The sequence below is a fragment of the Eptesicus fuscus genome, chromosome 2 (assembly GCF_027574615.1).
Source record: "Eptesicus fuscus isolate TK198812 chromosome 2, DD_ASM_mEF_20220401, whole genome shotgun sequence".
NCBI classification, from domain to species: domain Eukaryota; kingdom Metazoa; phylum Chordata; class Mammalia; order Chiroptera; family Vespertilionidae; genus Eptesicus; species Eptesicus fuscus.
Genome location: NC_072474.1, coordinates 16,986,625 through 17,006,864, shown reverse-complemented (window position 1 = coordinate 17,006,864; position 20,240 = coordinate 16,986,625). Strand labels below are relative to the sequence as shown.

At 39.9% G+C, this 20,240-nt stretch overlaps 1 protein-coding gene across 1 annotated transcript in view; it reads left to right on the top strand.

Annotated features, from left to right (window-relative positions):
- GPR158 (G protein-coupled receptor 158) overlaps window positions 1-20,240 on the top strand; it is a 429,025-nt gene that overhangs the window by 367,202 nt on the left and 41,583 nt on the right. The window contains exon 6 of the mRNA XM_008148869.3: window positions 15,650-15,759. Within this exon, the coding sequence (XP_008147091.2) occupies window positions 15,650-15,759 (110 nt within the window). The remainder of the gene's footprint in view (window positions 1-15,649; window positions 15,760-20,240) is intronic.

The window sequence follows — 20,240 nt, the reverse complement described above, 5'->3', positions numbered from 1 at the left end:
TATTAACTTGACTTTCCCGATGAAGAAAGAGATGGTCAGAATGCTCTTCTCAAGGTCCTATAGTTGTTAAATGGCTGAACAGACCCTGGGTCTCCAAATATTATAATCTTTCCAATATGCACCTCTGTTTCTCAAGACATATGCTTATTTCTGCCCAGGGTATTGAAAAGTAACACTGGCAATGGTGACCTCACAGAGGGAGACACATGGCTAACAAGCCAATTCTGAGCCTGGGTTATGACGGTAGCTTGAATAATCACTTTTTGTATTTTGGACAGACTTTTTTAGACTTTAAGTTGTGGTTTATAGAACCTACTGTTTTGTAAGTTCTGCACACTTTCTTCAACAAGTTGGGAAGAATATTTGAATTTTGAATAGAAAGATTATTTTTTTCCAAAGAAGGGTCTATGCAAGATTTTCCATGAAAAGGCTGACCCACAAAGCTAAGGTAAACAGATGGGCCATTACCAAGGGACAAGGGCCTCCTAAGGACCAGGAAATGGCACACTGATCAAGTCCTTTGTGTATTCTGCTCTTGGCTTTTACAAAAAAAGCTTTTGCTTGTTATCATCTTATTATGCTGTATATTATGTCTCTTCTTAATTTTTCCTCTTTCTTCTCAAAATTCTATACTTCGAATCTATTTCCCTTTTACCTTTGTATTTTTATTGAGGTCTTGGGTTCTTAAGATACTCTGAAGCCCAGTGAAAGCAACTGCAAGCTGTGGATCACTTAAAGCTTCGAACAGGATGCTGAGAGCCAAACTTGGACAACTTATGACATTGGCTGGCACAAAAGTACATCCTGGGAGGCCTGAAATCAGCATACAAAAAAGTTGGCATTAAATCTGCTGAGATGAACTTCACTTGGTGGTTGTTGTTTCCCCCCCAATATTATATTTTTTATCAATTTTGTGTTATTATTATTTTTCCTCTTTTCTTTCTTGTTTCTATAATAGCTCTTACTTGCCTCCTTCCTTTTCTCACTCTATCATTTTCTTTTTTTTTCAATTATTTTACTTTCTCCTCTTTTTACCTTTTCATAATATTTCTCTTTCTTCTTATATTTTTACTCTTTTCTTACTCTTTACTCTAATTATTTTCTCTCCCTTTTTCCCTTTCAGAATCTCTTTTCTACCCCCTTTCTCTTCTAGTGTTTTTTTTTATTTTATTAGTAGTATTATTATCTTTTTCTTTATTTAATTTTTTATTATTATTGTCTTTTCTCTTTCCTAATTCTCTTTTCTTTTATGTGTTTTGGGGATTTTTATATGTTTTGGTTTGTTCCTGTTTGTTTGGTTTGGTTTGGTTTTGCCCTGTCAGCACCTGCACAACAGCTCACATGAAATGGTTGGGGCTGACCCTCACAGTTATCCAGGCTGAGACAATATCATACTCACAAACCTGACAACAATAATCAAGACCCAATTACAACAGGAGAGCCCAGATTATCCACAAAAGTTTCACTCCTAGAGCATCCAGCTAAGAAGTTCAAGGAGAATACACAACTGGGTCCCACAGAACATTTAGTACAGAAAAAAAAAAATACCCCACAAGGACTAGGAATCATAGCAAGTATGTCTAATATATAGAAACACACACAAAGAAATAACTAAAATGGAGAGACAAAGAAACAACCGACAAATGAAAGAAAAGGAAGAATCTCCCCCCAAAAAAGGCCTAAATGAGATGGAGATAAGCAATTTATCCGGCAGAGTTCAGAGTAATGGTTATAAATAAACTCAAGGAATTTAGTAAGAATTAAAAGGAACTTAAGGTAAATGACAAGGAACGTAGTGGGAACAACATCAGCATGAAAAAGTACATAGAAACCATGAGTAATAACCCAGCAGAAATGAAGAATACTATAACTGACATCAAGAATACATTGAAAGATATTAAAAGCTGGCTTGATGAAGCTGAGGATCATATCAGTGATTTTGAAGACAAGGTAGAAATAAACACTCAATTTGAGCAGCAAAAACAAAATAATACTGAAAAAGCATGAGGAGAGTTTAAGGGAACATTCAGACAACATGAAATGGAACAACAACCACATCACAGGGGTACCAGATGGAGAAGAAAGTGAGCAAGGGATAGAGAACCTATTTGAAGAAATAATGACAGAAAAATTTGCTAACCTGGTGAAGGAAAATGTCACACAAGTTCATGAAGCACAGAGGGTCCCAGTGAAGAGGAACACAAAGAGACCCACACCAAGACACATCATAATTAAAATGGCAAATGTTGAAGACAAAGAGAGAATCTTAAAGGCAGCAAGAGAGCTCCCATAAAACTGTCAGCTGATTTCTCAATAGAAACACTACAGGCCAGGAGGGAATGGCATAAAGTATTCAAAGTAGTGAAAAGCAAGGATCTGAAATCAAGACTACTCTATCTAGCAAGGCAATCATTGAAAATGGAAAGTGAAATAAAAAGCTTCCCAGACCAAAAAAAAAAAAAAGGCTAAAGAACTTTTTTTTTTTCATTACCACCAAACCAGCATTGCAAGAAATGCTAAAGGAACTATTATAAAAAGAATAAATATATATATATAGAGAGAAACATAGGCATGAAGAAAAAATGCAATAAATAAGTACCTCTCAGTAATGATCTTAAGCATAAATGGATTAAATGTAATGTATATATTTATATTTATATTTATTCAAAATCAACACTTGCTTATACATATTTTCAGTAAGGTGCCCATTATTTTCATACTAACAAAAGAAAATGTTAACTGTGTACTTTGGTCATAATCTCATCACTCTGCTCACTAGTGTGTATTTTTCTCTTAGAAGAACATGGAGTTTGTTTGTAAAAGCATCAGGAGAGAAAATAGAATAATAGCCTCAAAGTTTTTTTATTTCATTGTTTGTTTTTTGCTCTTATATATTTACTAGAGACCCAGTGCACAAAATTCATGCACAGGGGTGTGTCCCTCAACCCAGCCTTCACCCTCTCCAATTTGGGACCCCTCTCACAATCCAGGACTGCTGGCTCCTAACCACTTGCCTGCTTGCCTGCCTGATTGCTCCTAACTGCTTTTGCCTGCCAGCCTGATTGCCCCCTAACTGCTCCCCTGCTGGCCTGATCGTCCCCAACTGCCCTCCCCTGCCAACCTGATCACCCCCAACTGCCCTCCCCTGCTGGCCTGATTACCAACAACTGCCCTCCCCTGCCAGCCTGATCTCCCCCAACTGCCCTCCCCTGCTGGCCTGATCACCCACAACTGCCCTCCCCTGCTGGCCTGATTACCAACAACTGCCCTCCCCTGCCAGCCTGATCTCCCCCAACTGCCCTCCCCTGCTGGCCTGATCACCCACAACTACCCTCCCCTGCCAACCTGATCGCCCACAACTGCCCTCCCCTGCTGGCTTGATCACCCACAACTACCCTCCCCTGCTGTGACCTGCCTCCTCCGCCAGTACCTGCCTCCTCCATGTGAGGCAGTGGAGATGCCAGGACCTGCCTCCTCTGCACCATGCAGAGACACGGGACCCCCAGGTCTCACTGTGCAGAGTGGCCACCAGGCCCCACCTCTGCTGTGCGCGTGACCACCTTGTGGTGGCCATCTTATGGTGGCCATCTTGTGGCAGCCATCTTGTGATGACGTTACGCGAGGGTGTGATGCCACCGAGGCTTTTATTATATAGGATAGACAGCATATTTTTGGATGGATTTATTAATAGAAAAAAATAAAACAACACATTTTTTTCCCATTGGTTTTTATGCATAGCTCCTTCATGCCTGTTTTTGGGATAGGTTAAGAATAATAAATGTGGAATAGGTATACTTATATTGATGTGTATGTAATAACATATATATTTATATATACAAATAAATTTTAAGCATAACCACTATTACACTTTAAACCATATATATTTTTTATGTGCTGCTTGCTTTTTTCATTTAACATAAATTCTGAGAGCTTTCCCATATTCATTAAGATTTTCAAGAACATGATTGTCAAGGATGGTATAATCTCCTATCATAAATCATACACCGTAATTTATTATCAACCAAAACTATTTCTTTTGAACACTTAAACTGAGGTTGTAAAAGTTTACAACAAAAATAGTCATTTGTTTCTATGCTTATTACTAGAGGCCCAGTGCATGGATTCATGCACTGGTGGCGTCCCTCAGCCTGGCCTGCACCTTCTCGCAATCTGGGGATTGGGCTGAAACTGGCAGTCTGACATCCCCCAAGGGATGTAGTAGTGCCCGAAGAGGCAGGCACCGCTCTGCTCATCTCAACCCCACTGTGCCTGCCGCTGCCGCTGCTCACTAAGTGGCACTCCTGCTTTGAGCGTCTGCCCCCTGGTGGTCAGTGTGTGTCATAGCAACCGGTCGATCGATTGTTTGGTCATTCGGTCATTCGGTCACTTAGTCTTTTATATAAGTAGATGTTTGCTAGGATGGGTATTTCCACCAAGTACCTTTTCTTGTGGAGAGATGGGAAAACAGATAAGGGAAGATCCCTGTACTTCCTAGCAGCATCCTCTCAGTATTCTTCTCCCATCTGGCTGTGTTTCTGAATGCTGCCCCCTCAGAGTGTTAATCTGTGTGGAAAGAGAAGAGAGGAGCTGGTGAGGGAGGGGAAGTAATGGACTAGAAGGCCTTGGGACAGGCAGATATAGAAATGGTTCCTGTACAGTTAGAGCATGACCAAAGTTTTTTGTTTGTTTGTTTGTTTTTTAATTTGTTCATTTTGTTTAGTAAAAGCCCATAGGTCTCAGAGTTAAACCCTGATGAGGAGTATGAATGAAAATCTCTCCCTGTTATCTTTGGACTTTCAGGTCTCATTCTGGTTCAGAGAATGAGGCATACTGTGTTTTATTTAGAAGGTGCTTATTCATCTGATACCATCTAACAAGCAGTGATTAGTAGCTCACCACTGAGATGATGTCTCAGTGGGATCATGTCATCTTTGCCTTTAGTTTTTAGAGTTGTGACCCTATTAATTTCTTTTTATATTTTTAGGCTATTACAGTAGGAATTTTAGAGGGGCCATGTCAGGCTGATCTCATCTACTGTTACAATAACCAATGTTACTAAAAAAACACGTTATAAAAAGTCCTATATTTTATAATTTTAGTCTTAATTTATCCCTTATTTTGTTGCTTTGTAGTAATAGGACCCAATTGCAAAGTAATAGGTAGATCATGGTTGTGTAAAGACATAATCATCATCATAGCCCTTTCATGTCTGTGGTAATCTCATAAATGTAAAGTTGTATTAAGTATTTTATTTATTTTTTTAATCTTCATCTGAGGATATTTTTCCCATTGATTTCTAGAGAGAGTAGAAGGGAGGGAGGAGGGGGAGAGAAAGAGAGAGAGAAATATCGATGTGAGAAAGACACATCCATTGGTTGCCTCTCACATGTGCCCCTACTGGACTAGGGAACCTGCAACTGAGGTATATGCCCTTGACCAGGGATTGGACCCATGACCCTTTGGTCTGAGGGCTGATGCTCTAACCACTTAGCAAACCGGCCAGGGCTTTTTAAATATTTTGTTGTTTGTATCTAACTTTAGATTAATTAGTTAAACATTTATTGGGCATGCATTTCCATCCTAAATATTTCATTGCATGGATTATATATCTTGCCAAATATAGGAATAATAATTTTAGAATTAAACCCAAAAACATTGAATCTACATATGTTTAAAATATATTTTTTATTGATTTCAGAGAGGAAGGGAGAGGATAGAAACATCAATGATGAAAGAGAATTATTGATCAGCTGCCTCCTGCCTTACTGGGGATTGAGCCTGACCAGGAATTGAATCTCTGACCTCCTGACTCATTGGTTGATGCTCAACAATTGAGCCACACTTGCTGGGCAAATCTACATAAAGCAAATCCTGTATACAAGTGCTTTCGTGTATATAGTTCTGCCTAAATGATTCATTTACAGCCCTCCTACTTCAAAAGATAGTAAACCTGGCCAGACTAAGTACTAGGTTTTCATATTAGGTATTTCCAAGTGTTACCTTTGTGCACTATTCTTTATTGAGATAAGATACCTGTTCATTCTCCACCTGTTCAGTAAGAATTGTGGGAGCACAGTAAACTTCAGAGGGATGAGTAGCCTGGAAAATATTTGACTAGTGGGACTTTCCTTGTACGAAGCAGAAGGGCATTGCAGATGTGGTAAAGAGAGTCCTTAAAGCCCCAGAAGTCCTTCAAATCCTTATCAAAGGACAGCTTCATTTACAAAAGTCTCATCACTGGGATCTGTCACTGTGCTCCCAGTACCCAGTAATCTCTTTTTATAAATAAAACTGTTCACATACACTTACTAACAGAAACCCCAAAGCATGTAACACCTCATTCACCTATAAAAGTGGTTGAATTCACAACCAATTTCAGTGAACTGAAGCAAATAACACTTGGCGAGCCAATTAGGAAGGTAGAACTGCTGTGTCAAAAACTATTAGAAAACTGTTGCTGAGATCCTTAAAATGTCAGGCCAAACACAAGAGCCTCAGACCTTTCACTCTCTGAGATTTGGGAACAGCAGTGAATTGTGCTGGTTTCTGACCATTCTACCTCCTAAGCATTCCTCTTCTAAAATCACTGGGCCTTGTACTATGAGCACCCATAGTAGAGGTTAATTTTCTATCACTGATGTTGTGTCTATATTTGCAAAAGAAAGTTATTCTATTTAATACTGTTCCATTTTGTGCATATTTGAAAAGCCTTATATTATTTTCTTTTTTTTTTTTCTTTTTTTAATATATTTTATTGATTTTTTTCACAGAGAGGAAGGGAGAGGGATAGAGAGCTAGAAACATCGATGAGAGAGAGACATCGACCAGCTGCCTCCTGCACACCCCCCACCGGGGGATGTGCCCGCAACCAATGTACATGCCCTTGACCTGAATCGAACCTGGGACCTTCCAGTCCACAGACCGACGCTCTATCCACTGAGCCAAACCAGTCTCAGCAGCCTTATATTATTTTCTCTTGTGGGTTCTCTTTTCTTCCCGATTAGCTATGTTCAGTATACAAAAAATATAGGCGATCAAACTGACTTCAAAATTAGCTAAAAAGTTACATATGATGAAATGGATGGATAATCTGCAGATTTGTTTGCAATGACGCAAAGGAGGTTACCTCCAAAACAGCAATGCTTTTTGAAAACACAATGCCCAGAGTATTACACCACTGGAATCAGATGATTGTATTTTGTAGGAAGCTAAAAAAACTTCCAGAGTTGAAGAACCAAATCCTTAAAACATACATAGAGATACATCCAACTAAGACCTTCCCACATAGAGCCTTACTCTCAAGGAGAAAGGGGGAACAAGCTTCTAGGCAAATTATAGTGATTTCCCAAAAGTAATGTGAAAGTTAAAAGAAGAGTGGTGATGTTTGGTGCAACACACTTTCTTCTGCTTACCCTGAGTGAGTCTCTTTTTCTCTCACTCCCCTCCTAATCCTATACCCTGCGCTAATTCATCTATCGATTATGTATGCATTAGGTCCGTAGTTAATTAATGACTGAAGTGGTACACTTATATCCTGCTTTTCACACATTAAATAAAATACCTTTGTATCTATCATTAGCCTCTAGTATTGGAAAGAGAATGAGGAAAGTTTTCCCTTGAAATATTTACTTTGAAAATATACCTTGGGCAGTTCTTTCAGTAAAGAAAGGTTTTATAGGTTCTGATCTAAAAACTTATTATTTGATAACCAAGGGAAAATGAATTAACCTCATAGTCTCTTAATATTTAAAATGAGAAAATGAATTAACTTCATTAGTCTCTTAATATTTAAAATGAGGGTATTAAAAAGTATTTGTGCCAGGCCAGCATGGCTCAGCGGTTGAGCATTGACCTATGAATCAGGAGGTCACAGTTCAATTCCAGGTCAGGGCACATGCCCGGGTTGTGGGCTCTATTCCCAGTGTGGAGTGTGCAGGAGGCAGCCAATCAATGATTCTCTCTCACCATTGATGTTTCTATCTCTATCTCCCTTCCTGTCACTGAAATCAATTTTAAAAAAGATATTTGGACCCTAAATACAGGGTGGAGCAAAAGTAAGTTTACAGTTGTGAGTACATGAAATAATGAGTTCATCCTTGTAGTATTATTTATTAATTATTGTATTATTTTCCATATATACAACTGTAAACCAACTTTTGTCCAACCCTGTATAAGTAATGTATCTAGCATAATGGTCAGTGTGGGGGGAGGCATGGGTAACTATTATTACAGGTACATAAAAATAGCAGCTATTAGTATTATCATCATCATTTATAAATTCTTCAGGTCGGTAGATTAGTTTTTCTCTATTTCTTCTCCTACCAAGGTCTTATGATAAAATGTGTTATTAACCTTTTGTACTTGGATGTCGAGTGTGACGACATGGTTAGCATTAGAATAAAAGAATCGAGAAAAAAGCAAGCGAGTGCAAAGGGTTAACTTGGGATTTGGGAAGCAATATTTATTTTACAAAAATTTGTTAAACTATACATTTATGTAAATTATCCTATATAATAAAGAGGTAATATGCAAATTGACCATCACTCCAACACACAAGATGGCCACCCCCATGTGGTCAAAGATGGATGCCCCATGTGGACACAAGATGGCCACCACAAGATGGCCAGTAGGGGAGGGCAGTTGTGGGCGATCAGGTCAGCAGAGGAGGGAAGTTGGGAGGGACCAGGCCTGCAAGGGAGGGCAGTTGGGGGTGACCAGGCCTGCAAGGGGAGACAGTTTGGGGGGACCCAGGCCTTCAGGGGAGGCCAGTTAGGGGCAACCAGGCCTGCAGGGGAGGGGAGTAGGGGGGGGCTGGGCCAGCAGGGGAGGGCAGTTAGGGGCAATCGGGCTGGCAGGGGAGCAGTTATGTGTCGATCAGGCTGGCAGGGGAGTGGTTAGGGGGTGATCAAGCTGGCAGGCAGAAACGGTTAGGGGCAATCAGACAGGTAGGCAGGCCAGCAGTTGGGAGCCAGCAGTCCTGGATTGTGAGAGGGGTCCCAGATTGGAGAGGGTGCAGGCTGGGCTGAGGGACACCTCCCCCCCCCCATTCACGAATTTCATGCACCAGCCCTCTAGTATTTAATAAAATAAAATTAGATATTAGGATTTGAAAGACACGAAACTTCCTAGTCTTTTATTTTTCTCACTTCAGAGTGTATTAACTACTACAAAGCTAGATTTGGATTAGATGTTGTATAGACAACTTACACTCAGTATATCCAAAAATGGACTTACTTTATCCTTTCTCACTTCCTCTCTCCTTCCCATACTCTTTCTTTTTTTTTACCTCGTTTTTTCCACATACATTTATTTATTACCTACTGGTGCCAAGAACAATACTAGGGGATGGGTATGCAATCATGAATAAGATAGTTATAATCCTTGTTCTCATACAATTTACAAACTAGTTAGTAAGACACATTAAACAAATGAATTACAGAAGTAATTATTCAAAATAGAGTTGATGAATGTGATGAAGGAAAGCTCAGAATTTCATACAAGTAAATAACATTCAAATAAGATGGAAAACTTTCTTAGTGTGGGGATTGATGGGAAGAGTCATGAATGCCAACCCTGAGCTGAGACATGAAGAATGAGCTAGGGGTGGGGAGGTTTCTAAGTAGAGATAACAGAATTTTCCCCAGACTTAGCCATCATCTTTCTAAACACAATCATCTTTCCAGCCACCCAGGCCTAAAATCTTCACATTGTCTTTGACACTTTATTCTTTTTTGCCTCAACAAATAATCAGTTTCACAATTTTCTTGATTTAGCATCTTCTTTCCTCTGTTCCCATTCTCACCACATTAAGTTCTTCTTTACCTTTTCCCTACAGTTTGATTTTGGGGTGGTTTTATTTTCCCAAACTCATCTTTTCACCTTCAGTATTTTCCCCTTTTGTAGCCAACCATCCCTCCTATATGCTGCTGCCAGATAACCTGGAACACACTTCTGATACCAACTCAAAGAAGTTTAATGGCATGTCAGCTTATAAAATAAAATCTGAATTCCTCAGCATGCTATTCAAATCTTACAATGAACTGACCCCATCTCTGTTTCAAAGCTTAATTTTCAGTCCTCCCTTTTATGTCTTCCTGGCTGTAACCGTACCCTCCACATTCTAAAGCTTTCCCACAACCAGGCCTTTGTCGTGGGCTCCCTTCCCCTTTCCTCTTCTTATCTGCTCAAGCCTGTTTTTCCTCCATGTTCTTGCCCAAATATCTATCCTCCAGGATAATTTTACATCTTTCCACTGAGGGTAATTTTTCTTTTCTCTGAATTCTCAATATGACGAACTCATAATATGATAGGCTTTGTCATCTCCCCCACCTAGAAGAACACTTTAGAGAGGGGCAAAGGTGTAGCCCTTAATGAGCATGAACTCTAGAACCAAAATGCCTGGATTCAAATCCTAGCTCCAACACACCTGTGTGACCCTGAGCACATCACTTCAATTCCGGTGGGATCGGGCCTAAACGGGCAGTCAGACATCCCTCCAGGGGTCCCATATTGGAGAGGGTACAGGCTGGGCTGAGGGATAACCCCCCTCCATGCACGAATTTCGTGCTCCGGGCCTCTAGTACTGTATAAATATTGATATGATCATGCCATTACTTTTATCATTTATATGTAATATCTACTCTTCTAAATTATAAAGAGGACCAAATCCACATCTGATGTGTTTTTATAACTTCTAAATCCCTTACTGCCTTACACATAATCATTGTGATTCTAATTCATACATTCATAATAGTGAATGTATGAATTAGAATCACAATGATTAGTGAACCCTAATTGGGCATTTCAAATAGTTTCTTTTGAAGATATCATTTTCTTTTCTTTTTAAATATATTTTATTGATTTTTTACAGAGAGGAAAGGAGAGAGATAGAGAGTTAGAAACATTGATGAGAGAGAAACATCGATCAGCTGCCTCCTACACGCCCCCTACTGGGGATGTGCCCACAACCAAGGTATGTGCCCTTGACCGGAATCGGACCTGGGACCTTTCAGTCCGCAGGCTGACGCTCTATCCACTGAGCAAACGGGTTTCGGCCATTTTCTTTATTAAATTAGCTAAAATTAAAAAATGAACAAAATTTAATTATGTAAATTTTCTGTGTGTAAAGCACACAGAATATATGAAGAAGTATGCCTTCTCTGATTTTACATTTGATTCAAGGAGACTCATATAGATAACTATAATATATGGTAATATAGAAAAAGTATACACTCAAAAAGTGATTATAGGAATTCAAAAAGGATTGGCTAGAATGATCAGATAATAATTTATTGAGATGATATGTAATTATACTCCAAGGAAAATGGAACTTTAAAAACACAGCTTATATAAATCAACTCACCTGATAATATTAGCCAATATTTATTGAACATTCACTATACCAGACACAGTGTTTATTGCATTTAAACTTCAAAATAGCCTCATATAGAAGTATTATTGTGTTCATTTTGTAAGTGGGAAAACTGAGGCATAGCAAGACAATGTTAAGTAATTTGTCCAAGCCACGAAGCTAATAAAGAAGAGAGCCAGGATTGGAACCCAGGTAGACTGGATTCAGAACCCATGTTAACCATCACATTGCAAAATTAGAATTTTTACTAGTTGCTGAACTGTTTCTAATAATATGTTTTATTAAGTTCACTGAATTTTATTTTCCATTAATTTTTAAGCTTGCATCTTATCCATGGATGCTAAAAATTTTTTATTTCATATCTGACCGACTCAGTCTTTTATTTACAGTAAAAACTTCTCAAATTCTTCATCTGTGAAATAGAAGTTTGAAGCTATATCAGTAGTCCCCAAACAATTCAAGAGCAATTCTTTCTTTCAAAATAGAAACTTATGCCAACTTCTATGTTATAGTTGTTCACCTTCTCTTATTCACTGTTTGGTGTGCAGTAGAAAACTTTACAATAAGTTACAGGATTTTGCAATCCCCAGAATCCACTGTGCTAGAATAATCTCTAAAGCCATTTCTAGTTCTCAACACTAGGTCCCTATCTCTCTAATTTCTAATTTGTCATTTCTCTCTGCCATAAGAAGGAATGCATATCCTCCCTCAATCCCTTAAAATTATTTTAAGTTTTCTCTATTTGTTTTCCCCCCTAAGCTTTCTCTTCTTTCTTCAGCTCAAATTCCTTAGTAAACAATACAACTTACTTTGCAGAACTCATAATTAATGTTCATCTATTGTGAAAAGGAACTCTGTAAAAAATACATGAGCTAAAGCAACACAAATTTACAGAACTTAAACTTGTTTTGTGAAAATAGTTAATAAAAGAAAGGTTTTTATATCAATTTTCTGGTAGATTAAATTCTAAAATTAAATCTTTATCTGTGTGTTCAGCAGAGAACTAGTGAATACCACATATACACAAAGCAACATTATCTCCTGATCACACTTATTTTTACCTTTCTTTCATTTCTTTTTGACAATTTTGCTACTCCTTTAGAATTTACCCTAATGATATTGACAATACTTAGTTTCATATCTTCATATAGTAGAAACATTTAAGAAATAGCAGCATAGAATTTTAGGGAATATCAGTCTTGGTACTGCTGGAGACTGGACTTCATTTGCAAGACATCAGTAAGAAATTGTCAGCACAAGTTATGCTTTATATTTCCCAATATTCAAATCTTTGGGATGCAAAACCAAAATAACACTCTGGGTTTTAGGAATTGGTATCTTTTTCTGTTATGATGCCCTTGCTTTCAACAGAATCAGTTTAAGCCAGCTGCATCAAGCAGAAAAGTATAAACCTACATTTTCAACAGCATTAATCCTTTGGCACCGTATAAAACTCCTTCCACAGGCCAGACCAATCCCTATGCAATGGGAGCTGGCTCAAAACCAGGGGGCGGCATCTGAAAGGTAAACCGTACAGTGCCTTGCTTATACAGGGTGGGGCAAAAGTAGGTTTACAGTTGTGAGTACACGAAGCAGAGTTAATCCTATCTAATAAAAGAGTGATATGCAAATTGACCATCACTCCAACACACAAGATGGCCGCCCCCATGTGGTCAAAGATGGCTGCCCCATGTGAACACAATATGGCCACCACAAGATGGCCAGCAGGGGAGGGCAGTTGGGGGTGATCAGGCCTGCAGAGGAGGGAAGTTGGGGATGACCAGGCCTGCAGGGGAGGGCAGTTGGTAGGGACCAGGCCTGCAGAGGAGGGCAGTTGGGGATGACCAGGCCTGCAGGGGAGGACAGTTAGGGGCAACCAGGCCTACAGGGGAGAGCAGTTGGGGGCAACCAGGCCAGCAGGGGAGGGCAGTTAGGGGTGACCAGGCAGGCAAGGGAGGGCAGTTAGGGGCAATCGGGCCGGCAAGGGAGCAGTTAGGTGTCGATCACGCTGGCAAGGGAATGGTTAGGGGGTGATCAGGCTGGCAGGCAGAAGCAGTTAGGGGCAATTAGGCAGGCAGGCAGGCAAGCGGTTTGGAGCCAGCAGTCCTGGATTGTGAAGATGGAGAGGGTGCAGGCTGGGCTGTCCCAGAGGGTGCAGTCCCAGGTTGGAGAGGATGCAGGCTGGGCTGAGGGACATACACCCTCCCCTGTGCACAAAGGTCGTGCACTGGGCCTCTATTTCTTGTGTATCATTTGTTAGTTATTGAATAATTTATTAATTATTGTATTATTTCCATACAAACAACTATAAGCTTACTTTTGCCCCACCTTGTATATGCCTTTTGGCCATCCCCCAGAATTGGCAACTTGTTCCTTTGTGTCCCACTGAACTTGCAGAGGTGTTTATCACAGCACCTAGGCTACTCTAATGCAGTTTCTTGTTTATATGTCTCTCTTCCCTTTAGCATTGCCTTTATATCCACAGCATCTAGTATAGTTCCTGGCTCATAGTAAATGCTTCATTAATGTTTGTTGAATGAAAACTCTGGAATAAGAAGCAAGAAGTTAGCAAAGTAGTTGAACCAAGTACTAAGTGAAGTAATAACTATGGAGAGGTGGACTGATTGGGGGTATGCCCTACAGGCTAATTCTCTCAGGGCTATTTCACACAGGGGATAGGTGTTGCTAGAAGTGGGGAGGCAGGAATACCAAAGGTTTCAGATGGAAGACAATGGAAACTAGCCTGGTTGTCCCATCTTGGAGAGTAAAAAGAATTAAGTTACGGCATACCAGAGACTTAGAAACAATTAATAGAAACTCCTAAAAGTTAGAATTACACAATTTAGAATTGATTTGAAAGCAATGGGGAGATTCTATAGCTCTTTAACTTGGCCAATGAATGATCAAAATAATATTTTAAAGTTTTAATTAAATGGATGTGTACTTGTTACCATCTAATCTAATAATAGACAAATATGCAAATTGACCATACCTCCGACACACCCACAAGCCACACCCACAAGCCACGCCCACCATCCAATCAGAGCGAGTATGCAAATTAACCCAAACCAAGATGGCTACAGCCACAGAGAGCAAGGTTTCCTAGGTAACAGAGGAAGCCAAGCTTTCTGCCAGCCATTGCAGGCCTAAGCCTCCACTCAAGCTACAAAGTTTCAATTATAGAAGGTAAACAAATTCAAACTAATGGCGGCAGAATGGAGCTTGAGAGAGCAGGCCAGGGTTACCGCTGGCAACAGGGGAAGCAAAGCTTTCCACACACCCTGGCCGGGCCCACCCGCTTAAGGCAACAAAGTTTCAATTATAACCCCAACACAAATGGCTTCGGGCCTCAGAGGGAGCCCCAGGCTTGGCTCTGCTCCAGGCTACAAAGTTTCAATTGTAGAAGGAAAATAAATTCCAGATACCAGGGCCTCCGCTTGCGTTGCCAGGGGGCATGGCTGGCCTGCAAACCAGCACAAGCCCCTCGCTCAGGCCGCCCCACGCCCCAAGGGAACCCCACCGTGATCAGGGACACCCTTCAGGGCAAACCAGCTGGCCCCCACCCCTGTACCAGGCCTCTATCCTATCTAATAAAAGACTACTATGCAGATTGATCATCACTGCAACACACAATATAGCTGCCCCCATGTGGTCAAAGATCCTGCCCCCATGTGGACACAAGATGGCCACCACAAGATGGCCAGCAGAAAAGGGCAGTTGGGAGGCACCCGGCCTGCAAGAGAGGGCAGTTGAGAAGGACCAGGCCTGCAAGGGAGGGAAGTTGAGAGGGACCAGGCCTGCAAGGGAGGGCAGTTGGAGGTGATCAACCCTTCAGGAGAGGGCAGTTAGGGGTGACCAGGCCAGCAGAGGAGGGAAGTTGGGGGCAAACAGGCTGGCAGCAGAGTGGTTAGGGGGTGATCAGGCTGGCAGGAAGAAGCGGTTAGGGGCAATCAGGAAGGCAGGCAGGCAAGCAGTTGGGAGCCAGCAGTTCTGGATTGTGAGAGGCAGGCAGAAGCGGTTAGGGGCAATCAGGAAGGCAGGCAGGCAAGCAGTTGGGAGCCAGCAGTCCTGGATTGTGAGAGGGATGTCCGACTGCCCTTGAGGGGTCCCAGATTGGAGAGGGTACAGGCTGGGCTGAGGGACAACCCCCCTCCGTGCATGAATTTCGTGCACCGGGCCTCTAGTTTATGTATATTAAACATCAGATTATGAAATATTGATTTTAGTCTGTGGGTCATTGATCCTGAAGGTTTCTTTCTTTCTCTTCTCATCCCGCAGGTTGTCATTTTATACTTTGAGCCGAGCGTATTTCGCTGCATTCTCCTAAGATGGGTCCGTCTTCTCGGTTTTGCTACTGTTTATGGAACTGTCACTCTCAAGCTTCACAGGTTAGTATGTTATTTTAGTTTTCATCATCGTGGGAGGATCAGAGTGTCTGGCTTAGCATGTAATTGCAAACTGTGTCAGCCAATTAAATGGTTTAATTTCATGGACTTAATAATAAGATGATCTATATATATATATATATATTTATTTTTTGATGCAATACTTTTAGGATTCCCTAGGAAAATATTTAATATAGCTGAATTTGAATAAGATGTTTTAATCAAATGTGCCATTGGTATTGGAAAGGTTAATTCTGAATAAAAATAAGTTTAGAATGAATGCAAAACAGTATGGACTAGCTAAGAACAGGAATAAATACAGTTGGAATAATAATGCAGGTGCAGAGCCACCAAAGAACTTTATGTAGTACAATTCAGTAATATGCTTATTTGACTAAAACTACTGTCCTCCATTCTCAAGTGCCCTGTCCTGGGGTAAGTCTGCTGATATTCTGTGGGTCAAACTGATGAAAAAAATAGTGTTTCTGGCTTTCCTCCTTGACCAATGTGTTCTAGTAATTATTAATTTTGCAAATTGGAGAGTAGAGTACTGTAAATTACCTTATACTTCATTTAAAAGCCACCTATGTTTTAAAGTGTATATGATAAATATTAGGAATGAAGAAGCAATAAAATAAATTACTACCCTCAAACACTAGGGATGGCTGGAAATGATTCCAGGGCCTCCACTTGCCTCCTCTTTCCACATTTTCTCAATGTCGTGGTGTCAAAAATCTTAGGACAGAAAATGTAAGTTTCTCCTGCAGGATAAAATTGTAGTTCTATAGAGGAAACCCTTTATGCTGATCACTGTAAAGCTGATTTGACTCCCACAATAAGTCATTCATATTTTCATGCTAATATGACCATAAGTTTTTCTCCATAAAAGTATTTTAATGTGGCTCATCCAACAATTTATCTTAGTTGCTATAATATGTGTTATATTTGTCTTTAAATGTATCCCCTTCAAACTTCCTTTAAATGTGATGGTGTACTATCTACTACATACTCTCCATTTTATTTCCTTTTGGGGAGGGCTGTACTTATTTACTGGGAATGCTTCAGATTATCTATCCTTAACTTTCAATGCATCAAATAGTACAAAGAATGTGGGATTGGATTTAAGAAATCATAACCCTGAAATCTATATAATTTTATTGATCAATGTCACCCCAATAAATTCAATAAAAATTTTAAAGAAATCATAGGCCCCTATTTCCTAGAAAAGGAAAAGATTAGAGCAATCTCTAATGTTCTTTCTGATGCCCACTTTATTCTTTCCACTTCATAGCACACTTTGCTCTTTTGTCCTTCTATCCTTCAAGTGCCTACCAATTTCCTTTCCTCATACGAAAGCTATTTTTCAACTGGTGCTCATTCACAAAAGGAAGAGAGAAATTGACCTCTTAAAATAGACAGTAAGAATTCTAGAAATTCTGAATGAATGGATGGCCTGTTGATACATAAAAATGACCTCTGACCCTATGAGTCTAGCATTTAGCATTTATTGGGTTTTCATATTTAATTATGTTCTTCATGTTTACCTAATTTATTTTCTTTTTGAAGTGAGGGTCTTACCATTGGATCCCCAGAGTTTAGCACAATGACTGACACATAGGAGGTACTTAATACATATCATTTGATGAGTGAATGAATAAAATGTCAGCTGCAGACTTAGAAGGTGCTTCCATCACTTCTCTACACATGTAGTACATCCATATTCCCTTACCTCACTGTATGCCCTCAAGTATCTTTACATCCCACCAAACAGCATCTTGCAAACCATAGTGTTCCAGATACTTGAGGGCATACATGCTGTTTGGTGGGATGTAAACACAGTATTAAATAGCAGTGAATCGTGTAATGAGAAAACTACTTCTGTTCAGATTCTCTTTCCATCCTTCTGATTATTTCCAGGAGAAAAATTAGTGTGGAGCTAGTATGTCTTTAACACCTGCCAAGCAGTTGCTAATCTTCCTTTGCAACTAGGAGCAGATCAAGTCAGACTCAGAGCTTTCCAATGCAATGCTATCTAGGTGAAATTTATTAATTTTGTTTCACTGTATTTATTTTCATAGTTACTTTCTATTTATAGGCTTTCAGTTTTTCATTGAAAGTAGCAATATAGATTTTTCTTTAAAATATTTAAAGCAATAAATAAAAGTTGATTTAAAGTATATATTAGCTGGTGTGCAGATATAGAGAGAAATCTTGAGGGAGGTGAGCTGAGGATTAGAATTTAGGAAACTAGATTATTTAATCATTCTTTTGTTTATTTTAAAGACAGTAAATCTATTTTCTCTCTGTGTGTGTTTCTAGAAGTCATTACAGTTAAGAATTACTTTATTTTTGGCTTAAATCGAGTAGAAACTCTTTCTAATTTAATGAGCTGAGTTATTCTTATCCTGTCAGAATCATATGGCTTTATATTATACTCTATTCTTTTCTACATTGCTTAAATTTATATGATTCTTATATTAAGTCTATTAACTGAACAGTCAGCTTTGCAGAGGAATGTGAACAACCTGATGGAAGTGACTGGCTAAGCCAGTGTTGTATCCCCTGTTATTAATGATGCACCTTGCACCCCTTATATACACGTACCGTTGACCTCTTGAATATTGCTAGGGTTGGGCACTGACCCTATGAAGTCGAAAATTCAAATATAACTCTTGACTCCACAAAAACTTAACTACTGATAGCCTACTATTGACTGGAAGCTTTACCAATAACATAAAATCAATCACTACATATTTTGTATGTTATATGCATTATGTACTGTATCCTTACAGTAAAATAAGCTAGAGAAAGAAATACATTATTAAGAAAACTAGAGGCCCAGTGCATGTAATTCATGCACGGGGGGTGAGGGAGGGAGTCCCTCAGCTCAGCCTGCACCCTCTCCAATCCAGGTCCCCTCGGGTGATGTCCGACTGCCAGTTTAGGCCTGATCCCACAGGGCCTTAACTGGCAGTCGGACATCCTTCTCACAATCCAGGACCACTGGCTCCTAACTGCTCACCTGCCTGCCTGCCTGCCTGCCTGACCATCCCTGACCACCTCTGCCTGCCAGCCTGATGCCCCTAACTGTTATCCTGCTGGCCTGATTGCCCCTAACCACCTCTGCCTGCCGACCTGATCACCGCTAACCACCTTTGCCTGCCGACCTGACCACCCCTAACTGCCTCTGCCTGCCCGCCTGATCACCCCCTAACTGCTCCCCTGCCAGCCTGATTATCCTGTAACTGCTCTCCCCTGCTGGCCTGATGGCCCCCTAACTGCCCTCCCCTGCCGGCCTGATCACCCCTAACCGCTTTTGCCTCAGCCCCTGCCACTGTGGCTTTGTCCGGAAGATGTCTGGTCTAATTAGCATATTACCCTTTTATTAGTATAGATAATAAGGAAGAGAAAATACATTTACAGTATTTGATGAAAAAAATCCAGCTATAAGTGGACCCATGCTCTATAAACCCTTGTTGTTCAAGGGTCCATTGTGTTCAGGGACTTGTTAAGTGAATGAATGGGTGGATGGTCTAATGAATGGGACTACAAGGAATGTTCCTGGTTGGGGTTTCTCTTAGAGTCAAACAACCTGTGTCCCTGAAGAGTGAACTTCTAAGGTTTTGTAGTAATATGATAGGAAGACACAATTCCTAACAAGTCTGAATTTGTATTCTAATTCTGCCATTAACTATCTATACAACCAAGAATAAATAACTTGAGCATCTAAGAATCATTTTTTTTTTTACCTCACCTCTAAGGTTATTATAAAGATTAAGCATGATTGGGATATATGTCAATATATCAAATTGGGGGTTTTATTGCAAACCACAGGTAGTGACTATGTCTAAATTAAGCCAAAAGCAAATTCACTGGAAAGACATGAGAAAGTCACAGAATTAAAGGGGAAATGAAAGAACTAGGCTTTAGAGGACTTGACCCAAGGTAGATTGGGGGATTGGTAGCCTGAACTAAGATAATGTGCCATTAATTCCATAGAATAATTTTCACAGGAACTTCATTTCTTATTTCAAATTAAAAAAAATAAATAAATCCTACCTCTCTAGGCAGAGAATTCTAAGGGAATTATCAGTAGTGATATACAAAATGACAGTTAAAGTCCCTCGAGAATAGGATAGATAAGAAAGACTTGGGTTTTGTTTTTATTTCACTGAAGGCTTAGTAAAATTATTGATCATTTCTTTCTTTATCTCCTGGTCTCTCACTGACTGATTGTAGTATTTACAGAATCCCAGTAGTTCTGAAAACTTGAAGCAAATATGAAAAAAGTACAGGCCCTCACTCTGTCACACAAATAATACTATTAGACATGGGAACTTTAAGGTTTCATTTACTTTTACCAAATATCCCACTTTTGAGAGTTATACAGCCAAAAATCACCATGCTAATCCAAGGGAAAATAGCAAAAGAGCCCTTTGTTAATTAACAGTGCAATATGGGAGGTGATCAGTTAGGGGAGGAGT